The sequence below is a fragment of the Macrosteles quadrilineatus genome, unplaced genomic scaffold (assembly GCF_028750875.1).
Source record: "Macrosteles quadrilineatus isolate MER2022 unplaced genomic scaffold, UCM_ALF_1.0 Scaffold_3__2_contigs__length_128488019, whole genome shotgun sequence".
Taxonomy (NCBI): Eukaryota; Metazoa; Arthropoda; class Insecta; order Hemiptera; family Cicadellidae; genus Macrosteles; species Macrosteles quadrilineatus.
Genome location: NW_026542596.1, coordinates 29,755,724 through 29,765,135, shown reverse-complemented (window position 1 = coordinate 29,765,135; position 9,412 = coordinate 29,755,724). Strand labels below are relative to the sequence as shown.

The following is a 9,412-nucleotide window of genomic DNA, read 5'->3' as shown; positions in this document are numbered from 1 at the left end:
CAATATTATTTAAAAAGCTCGTATAGTCTATGATCTGTAGAGTAAGTGAGCTGTCCCCAATAGGTATTCTACACATATTCATTAGGTATCCTCAATCTAGGTATCATATAGGTATCCATAATAGGTATCAAGTAGGTCAACGAGACTTTTGTGCTATATGGGATGTGGCTACACATCATTACACTATGAATACAACCACATCTGGTGAACTTTTGCAGCTTAACACTAGTATTATTAAAAGGTAACTTATTCAACAAAAAAATATAAATCACTGATCACAGAATCAAATCTCACTTTAATATGAGTAACATTATTACAGATATTTAAACTTGAAAACGTGATACAATAAAATGATACAATAAATTACAGTTAGGAACATTAGAATAAGTGTTTAGGATTAAATCTACAGAGCATTCCTCGATGCCGTTGGGTTCTGACTGTACTTGTCATAGGCCGTCTTCAACATCTGTAGGACTGGCCCCATGTACTCAACCGATCTGAAAAGTACAGAATATTCAAGTTTTAATTAGGCTAATACAGTTTTAACTTTGTAATGGTAGTAACACCACAAATGAAGAGATGAACATATACAACTTTTCTCGCGTGCAGATATAAAATTAAAATAAGAGTAAGCTACGGTATTGTTTCAACAATCCTAAAAAATCTTCTATAATAAAAATACGTAAATGAGTAAAGATCAAGTTTGGTAAGCATTACAAAAATTAGGATAACTTAAATTTGAATGGTTTAACATTTTTCCTAGATTGCCTCAACATTTAGTTGTAAAAACAGCAACTTGTCTAAACCTCTTTTACGCCAGCGTTTTTTACGTGCGCATGTTTTAAACAAAAGTCTATTAACATCTAAAGAACGAAGAACGCCACTTTTTTAACAATTTGGATATTAACTTCTATTTTTCAGTGTTTTTCAAAAGAAATTTTGTTTTCTATCGTATTGTATTTACAACACGTTCTTACACTGCATTTAGACCGAGAGTTCACAGCAAGTGGTTTTAACAACTTGTGTTGACATAGGAAACACTCGTTTTGGCTGTTATTTGAAATAAATTGCGTAAACACATGCTTCAACAATCTTTTATTCGATCTTCACTGACTTCTTGTGTAACACATTTTTAGTATGATTAGTATTTTTTTGTCCTAAGATTTTTTTTATCACTTAGATAAAATCCATTGGTGACTAGGTGGGGATCGAATCCGGGACCTCAGGTACTGAAGTCCTGCGCTCTAACCACTACACCAGCTCGCTCCGGGAACGGGACGATTGGCACACATTTTTGGATCTTCTGCCCATGGCAGTATTGGCACAATCATTTGAGCGGAATAAGTAGGGTCAACTCGCCTGCTTGGAAAAGGCACGATTGGCACAATCGCTCGACCAGGTAAACGCCATCGAACGAGGGAAAACGGGAGGTTTAAAATTCCCCGTCAACTCTGCTACGACAGTCATTTGCCGGTAATACCGCGTATTTCCAATGGTTAGGTTATGTTAGCTTAGGTTAGGTTAGGTTAGGTTAAGTTAGGTTAGGTTAGGTTAGGTTAGGTTAAGTTAGGTTAGTTAAGTTAAGTTAGGCTAGGTTTAGTTAAGTTAGGTTGGGTTAGTGTAGTTTTATTAGGGTCCAGCAGGGGCAGTGACCGTAGCAGCAGATTTGTCGCTCAAACTTACACCATGGATGAAGTAATTGCTAACTCTAATAATCATTACAGCGGGGACTTTGTGGGGACAAAACAATTTCCATTCTGGCTAACTGCCTACTACTTCCTTGCCGGTCTGTTGTGCCAATCGTGCCTTTCCGAACCTTCCAGTTTGACCCTTCTTAATCCCCTCTAATGATTGTGCCAGTCGTGTTATTCCAAATCGGCTAAAAATGTGTGCCAATCGTTCTACGGCCCTCGCTCCCCAGTATGATTAGTATAAGGTCATTCAAGTCACAAAACTTGTTACACTGAATAGATAAAACATTGTAGTCAATTACATCTTATAGTCCACTGTCAAATGTACACCCGTGTGCTCCTTGATGAGGCAGGTGTGGGAGTAGTCTTAATCTCTTTGTTCGACCTTGGAGAAATACAATTTCGATGGTGGCACTCTTGAAAATGGTGCGTTTGAACGCTGTGGGTAAAAAACAAAATGGCCGCCATTTAAATGTTTAAAGTCAAATTCCATGAAAACCAGCTATTAAAACAAAATTTTGCAACACATTATTTAAAGTTCTTTTCATTACAAATACAATGACACTTTATTTGCGAAAATCGGATAATAAATAAAAAGGTTATGTCACTTTTATTATTAATAGTAATTATCAAAATGGCAGTCATTTTGAAATCAGAAAGTTAAATTCCATAGAAGATAGTGACAAAAACATAATAAAAGTTACATAACTTTTTTATTTATTATCCGATTTTCGCAAATAAAGTGTCGTTCGATTTGTAATAAAAAGGACTTTACATACTGTCAAAGTTTTGTTTTAATTGCTAGTTTTCATGGAATTTGACTTTAAAAAATTTTAATGGCCGCCATTTTGAAATTCGATGAGCCTGATCAAAGATTTTTTTGGAGAATGTTTATAGTTGTAGACTTAAAGTTTATACCAAGTTTCATTAAAATATCTCCAAGAGCTTTTGAGTTATAAATGATTTAAAAAAAATACAAAATGGCGGATTACGGCTAAACTAAGCCGAAACCAAAAAAATTTTATACAACATTTTTTACTTATTTTTGCACATAGAATCTGAATCTGCATAGCCCGTTAAGATTTTCTGAAACATCCTTTATTACTTTTTTGAAATATTTAACTGTCCTGGGACATTACATCCACCCTGATTAATTTATTTATGAAAAATATAAAATTATGTTTTATGAAAGAATGGTGTATCCTACATAACAACTTTAACAATCTTTTTTGTGCAGATTTGAAATAGCTACATTTTGGTATCACCAATTCATTCATAACTCTAACGGTTACTGATCTAAGTAAGAAAAGAAGTTTGCGACGGCGGCCATTTTGTTTTTTACCCACAGCGTTCAAACGCACCATTTTCAAGAGTGCCACCATCGAAATTGTATTTCTCCAAGGTCAAACGAAGAGATTAAGACTACTCCCACACCTGCCTCATTAAGGAGCACACGGGAGCCTGTATATGTACATTTGACAGGGGACTATTACTTACTGGGGCCCATTTCATAATAAAGTACAAACTAATATTATTAGTAAATCAGCTAATCAGCTGATCGCCCAATGCAAATCTAATGGTAATTACAAGTTACAAGTAGTAACTTGTAACTAGTAGTTTATTATGAAATGGGCCCCAGGAGGTCATAGTTAATTTTATCAACAAATGTATTTATATGATGTATGCTAAACTACTGTAGCTTCGTAGATGATCCAGCATATTTGTATCGGTTCACTGTATTAAAATCAAAATATTGCAACTCTCAACTTAGGATGGATGACATGTAAATGACATGAACTGTGGTGTAGCCTAATAACGCAGGTTGTCACTACGGACTGACCTCTTCTGGTAAGTGTTGGGAGTGGGGTAAGAAGCCTGGGGATACTGGCCGTACACATCATTCTGGTACAGGTTGCTGGAGTAGCCAGAGGCGGCGCCCGCGTAGGTGTCACAGTTTCCCAACACCTGGCACAGTCGCAGGTTGAACATCGGCATGATCAGTGCTGCTATTGCTGCCAACACGACAACACCCAGCACCACAGTACCTCCGCTGGAGATGATCTGCATCAGGTTGTGCGGGATTCCGTACTCATCTGGAAAACAAAAATGTAAAACAGTCGCTGTTGAACCATTTGTTTTTGGAAAAGATATGGGAATTTTCAAAGATGATCCCAGAGTGTTCTACAACTTTAGTTATCTTCAGGATTGCGATAGAGTTCGGTTAGCTTACCTGAGAAACTTATGTTCAGGTGCTTAACGATAGACCCCTACGCAAGTAAAACATTTAAAAATCTCACTGATAATTCACTACGCGGGTCCGGATGGCAGGACAAGATCATACTTACAGAGGGGTATTACGGCTGCTGGTAGGGAACGAAAGAAGTCCTGCACTAAAACAAAATATCTGAGCTATGTTACGTAACCAATAGCAAAGATATTTCATTGGAGCCCAAAACCAATGACCCTCTAAATTCCACCCCAGCTCTATTACCGCTCAGCCATCCAGCTATGAAGTCAAACGAAAGAAAGATTTAATGAAATATGCAGTAATCCAAATGAAATAGTCTTTCTCCCATTTGATCACAAAAATGAACAATAAAATTTCAGATTGAACTCAAATTCATATGAGCGTACTAAGGATTTTTTACCCAGAGAGTTCTTGCCTACTTACTGGTCGCAGGAGAAGTAGTTGTGGTGGCAACTTGTGTTTTATCAACCTTATCAGCGGCCGCAGTTGTAGCAGAGTCTGCAGCCTTTTCTGCGGCCAGCAGGGTCGCCAACATCAGGACAAACAAGGGGAAGACAACGGCGAGCTTGGTAGACATCTTGGTAGACGATGGTCTGGAGACATGAAAAGAAATTAGTAATGACTTATCCTCTACCACCCAGAAGCACCTAGCATCCGTCAAAAATGATTGATTAGCTTTAAACCCTTAAATTTTGTATGCAAAATATAAAAAATTTCACAAAACTTAACAACTAAAACCCAATCTTTGGTCTACTTGCTCAACCATATCCACTAACCTTTAAACTCTAGTATTAAATTCCATTTTGTAGCCATTGAACTGCTTAGTATAGACTAAACTAAAACATACATCGTCTTGCACTTCAAATACTGTAGTGTGTTTTAATACACTACATTCTTATGTTTCGCCATATTTTGAATTTTCAAGTATACAGAAACATTATAATATCCTAAGTGGACTCGTCAAGTAGTTTGGTAGTCTATCTCTGTCAGTGCCATGATCAGGTGTTGTAGGCCTACATGTAAATAATTTTGTTCGTACGTGTTAAAATGTGTACATTTATGTTTTAATGTAAAATTCTACGACTTAACAAGTCCAATTTGGATATTAAAATGTTTCAAATATACCACTTGAAAATGCCAAATATGGCAAAACAAATGTAGTGGAATAAAACACACTATTTGAACTGCAAAACTAGGTATGTTTTAGTTTGGTCTAATTAAAAGTAATTAGAGTGAGACCAAACTGCAGTCAGTTTATTGAAGAAGTTTGCTGAGAGTATGAGTGGTGGGGAGAGGGAGTCTTAGACTTGGACAACAACAATAACAAGTTTAGTTCCAACTCAACTTGACTCATATAACTTTGTTTATTAGCACATATAATACCGGTGTGAGACTTCACCACTGTCAAGCACCTACTAACTCTGGTTAACGTTGGCGACTAACACTTACACGTACCAGATTACCATGAGTAACAGGCTATGAAACTTTGTACAGTGCTGCTTATCCTCACATAGTCGAGGTGTTCTGTGATAAACTATGTTGCACTTAGCCACTTGTGAATTGAGGTTACGTGTGCGATTCTTATGAGTGGTGCACATTATTTTAAATATGGTTTAGATTCACATTTCGGCTTTTTAAATGCAACCCAAATTACAATTACCGCAAGACACTTTTTAACGACAAAACAAACTCAGTTGGCATCCCTGTTTTTTATCTTCTTTGCCAATCAGTTGATATACATTGTTGCATACTATGAGGTTTACAGTTATCGGGAATATATTTGAATAAGAATCAAAATGTTGTTTCCACAAGCCCAAAAAGTATTGTACATTAAATGTAAATCATAGGGTTTATGCCAAGAATGGTTTGAAACTAAGTTTAAAGATGTGACTCCAGTTAAGGTACCTAAAAATCAACTATTCAAAGAATTTTCAACATTTAAGCAAATTGGATCAACAGAAAAAAACGCCTACAACACATACTCTATTTGAGCTCGCAAGAAAACCATGTTTGAGCCTTATTTTCAATAAATTATGAATGACACTAAACCTCATAGCTATCTATGCAACAATGCATAAACAGCAGATTGGCAATGGAGTAAAGAAAACAGTAATACCAACAAAATGAGCTGGTTTTGTCGTCGATTAGTGTCTCACTGTAGAACACCCTGAACAAGCAAAGGATCTAATGTGCCAAGAAGGTAAGGTTAAGACCAACCATGAACGAGATAACCACTGCATTGTTACTAATTAAGAACAGCTGGTTCTTAGCTAGAACTATTTATTAAAAGCTCAATGATCAAGGACAAACACACAGACCTTCTAGAAACTATCTTGTTTGTACTTCTTTGGATTTAGAATTAAAAACTTCACCTGTTAGTATGTTTTGTAAGAAATCTCTTCAATAGTTTCTTACTTTACTTAATTTTGGAAATATGTGTCTCTTCAATTTGACGACTTTAGCATATAATCCATGATACAAATTCTAGGGTTGGCAATTGTTGAAACTAGTGTTTAGGGTATACTGTTCTTTCTTAAATGTATTGTTTTAAAATATTTGTATTAGTCCTGGCTATTTATTTTTATTTGTGATCAAAACTTGACATGGTTTAGGTTTCTAGATGGAAATTGTGTGCTGGAAAAGCCGTAATGAGTTTAAATAAGTTCCTTCTCCTAATACCAAAATGGAAAATAATATTTACATACAATTTTGAAACACAAAAGTAAGGCTATTAATTAAAAAGAAAAATGACACACCAGTGAAGTTAATTAACTCATTGCACAAGCTGAAGAGAATAATGACGTAAGTTTCTTGACATTAAGTGCGTACTGCAGCCTAAAATTGATGAGTTATCTAACATAATGTATTAATTTTATTTGTTTTAAAACAACTTTTTTGCTTAAATCAGTCAACTTTGGTAACAATCATTTGTACTTCAAAGTTTTGACAAGAAAACAAGAGTGTGGAAAATTTCCGTAGAACTCTGAATCACTTGGACTTTTCACTCAGTAAATTACAATTTGTCTTGTCATGCAGATGCGCTGTGAATGTGTGTTTCTAATGTAAATGTCATGTAACTCGTACAGAGAGAGTGGGCCGGATATGGATATAGATAGGCTACATACACAAACACACATTTTGGTGAATGTACTTAGGTTAATGGGACAATATTTATCATACTACAAGACATTTATTTTTTCAATAGGTGCTGTTATTGCGGATATACTGTTTTGTAAAAGTTTTAATTTATTGAATTACGATACAAAAACAACATCTAATGTGTTTAATATTTAATATTCAATATTTACTTTTATTTATTTTTATTTAATATAACTTTTATTTTTATTTAATATTTATTTATTTTAATATTTACATTTCTTGTAGTGTAGATTTTGTTTAAAAACCTATGTTTAATACAGAGTTTTTAATCCATTTCAAGTATAATTATTTTAAATGTACACACTCCGCAAAGAAACTTGGAAGGAAAGTATAATGTAACAAAATAAATTAAACACCCAATATGTTTTCCTGTTTGTAGTGTAGATAACATCTATACAATTAGTTTGTATGTGTCATTATATTGTTGCCAAAAAAACATTACTATTACTACTGATTAGGTTGTTCAATTGAATTATTATTATTGTCACTCTATATCTGTTACGGTGACAATGTATGGTTACTGTCTCGTAAAGTATTTTTTTTAAACAAATCTCCTATTTTAAGAGTTGTATAATTTATCCGTATAGGAAATGCAGATCAAAATTCATTCACTCCGTGATATCATGTTCACTAGTTCAATCTTTGTCAAATTACTTGAGCTTTCTTATACTATTTAAAAATAAAACGTAAACATCACTATTTAATATTGATGACCGTATTATAACTATTCATATAGCTAATAATAAAATTACTACGTATTTTTGGCGTAAAGTCAAACCCGCTAAAGGTAAATATCCCCTCGTCTTGCAAGGTAAGAAGCAAGAACCAATTTTGTGGTAACATCATAACACAAGAGTGTGCGTGGTTTGTTTACAGACAAGATTCACTTTCTTCATTCGCATAACAGAAGCCCGTGAGACAGTTACCGAAGATGGTCTACAGATGGAAATGACGTCATCGACGCGTGACACGTGACAAACCGTGACGTATGACAATGACCAAGTGACGGTCTGTAGATCACGATGTAAACATTGATGGTTGTCGAGATTCACGTTCAATGTCTAGTAAGAATAGTTTACCAACAATACGTTTCAAAATGAGAGTTTAGCTCCGTGTTTAGACATTTAAATTAATAATACATGTGAATTCACGTAAGTTTTAAACTTATAAATCACCTGATGATCGTTCAATTTTTCAATAAAATTTATAAATGCTACTGCATTTAACAAATTAATATTGTTTTAAATTTAAATAGAAATCAGCTGTTTCATTGTTATTACGTTTCTATAGCTGATGTATTTTAGACTGACACTACCCATGAGAATTGTATTAAAAAAACCATGCATTTATTTATTGATTTAAGCTACATAAATCAGTGTAACTATATAGAGGAACTATGTAATCATGACTCAACGTAAAGCAAATACAGATTACAGACTATTGCTCATTAATTGATTTTACACGATTGTACGAGTAACTATTGAACAACATAGTTTGTTTCAACTCGTGTTGAAGAAAAACCATTTATATACGTCAAACCCAAACATCAGGTGTTTAATCTTCTTCTGATGAAACAGTCACACCAAAATGAAGTCACACCAAAATGATTGCCAAAAACGCCATCAGAGTGCCATAAAAGTGTGACCTCGGTTTTAAATCTTACAATGCAGATCTTAAAAATAATTTACCATATCGATAAGGTTGTTCATAAGGCAAACAAATCATGATCCTTGTTTTTTAAATAATTCATAAGTTCCAAAATCTTACTAATATTATAAATCTGAAAATTTGTGAGTTTGTGATTTTGTGAGTTTATCTGTTTGTGTGTTGTTCAATCACGCAATAACTACAGGACGGATTGGGCTGAAATTTGGAATGATAATAGCTAACATTCCCGATTTACATATAGACGTATTCTTATCTCAAAATTCCTTTCGGACTCCGCCCCAGTGGCTATGCAGTTCCCCATGTTAACCTTAAGAGTATTGATATTAAAAGGAATTAAAGAATTTAGTCAGCTGTTTCAACTTTACAAGTTGGTTCTATAATATGCAAAAGCATTAAACAGTTATAAGATTTCCCAACAGGGTGCAGCACTATTATTATTTTGTTTTTGCATATATGACAACAGCTAATTTGAACTAAGCAGCAACAAAAAGTTGTGATACTCAATGAGAACTGTCAAAGTAGGATTTGTTCATAGTTATGTTCATGTTTTTAATTTCATCAATAATTTGTTATATTGTGTGACTGTTTGATAATTATTTTTTTCTATTGATTATGTGTAGTGGTAGAACATTATGACTATGGTAGA

At 34.2% G+C, this 9,412-nt stretch overlaps 1 protein-coding gene across 1 annotated transcript; it reads right to left on the bottom strand.

Annotated features, from left to right (window-relative positions):
- Nucleotides 1–403: 403 nt before the first annotated feature.
- LOC128989070 (uncharacterized) lies at nucleotides 404–5,405 on the bottom strand. Its single transcript, XM_054410927.1, has 4 exons — nucleotides 5,389–5,405; nucleotides 4,363–4,532; nucleotides 3,532–3,784; nucleotides 404–497 (listed from the first exon to the last, which is right to left on the bottom strand). Exons 1-4 carry the CDS (start codon nucleotides 5,403–5,405, stop codon nucleotides 404–406), a joined length of 534 nt encoding a protein of 177 aa, XP_054266902.1.
- Nucleotides 5,406–9,412: the final 4,007 nt, after the last annotated feature.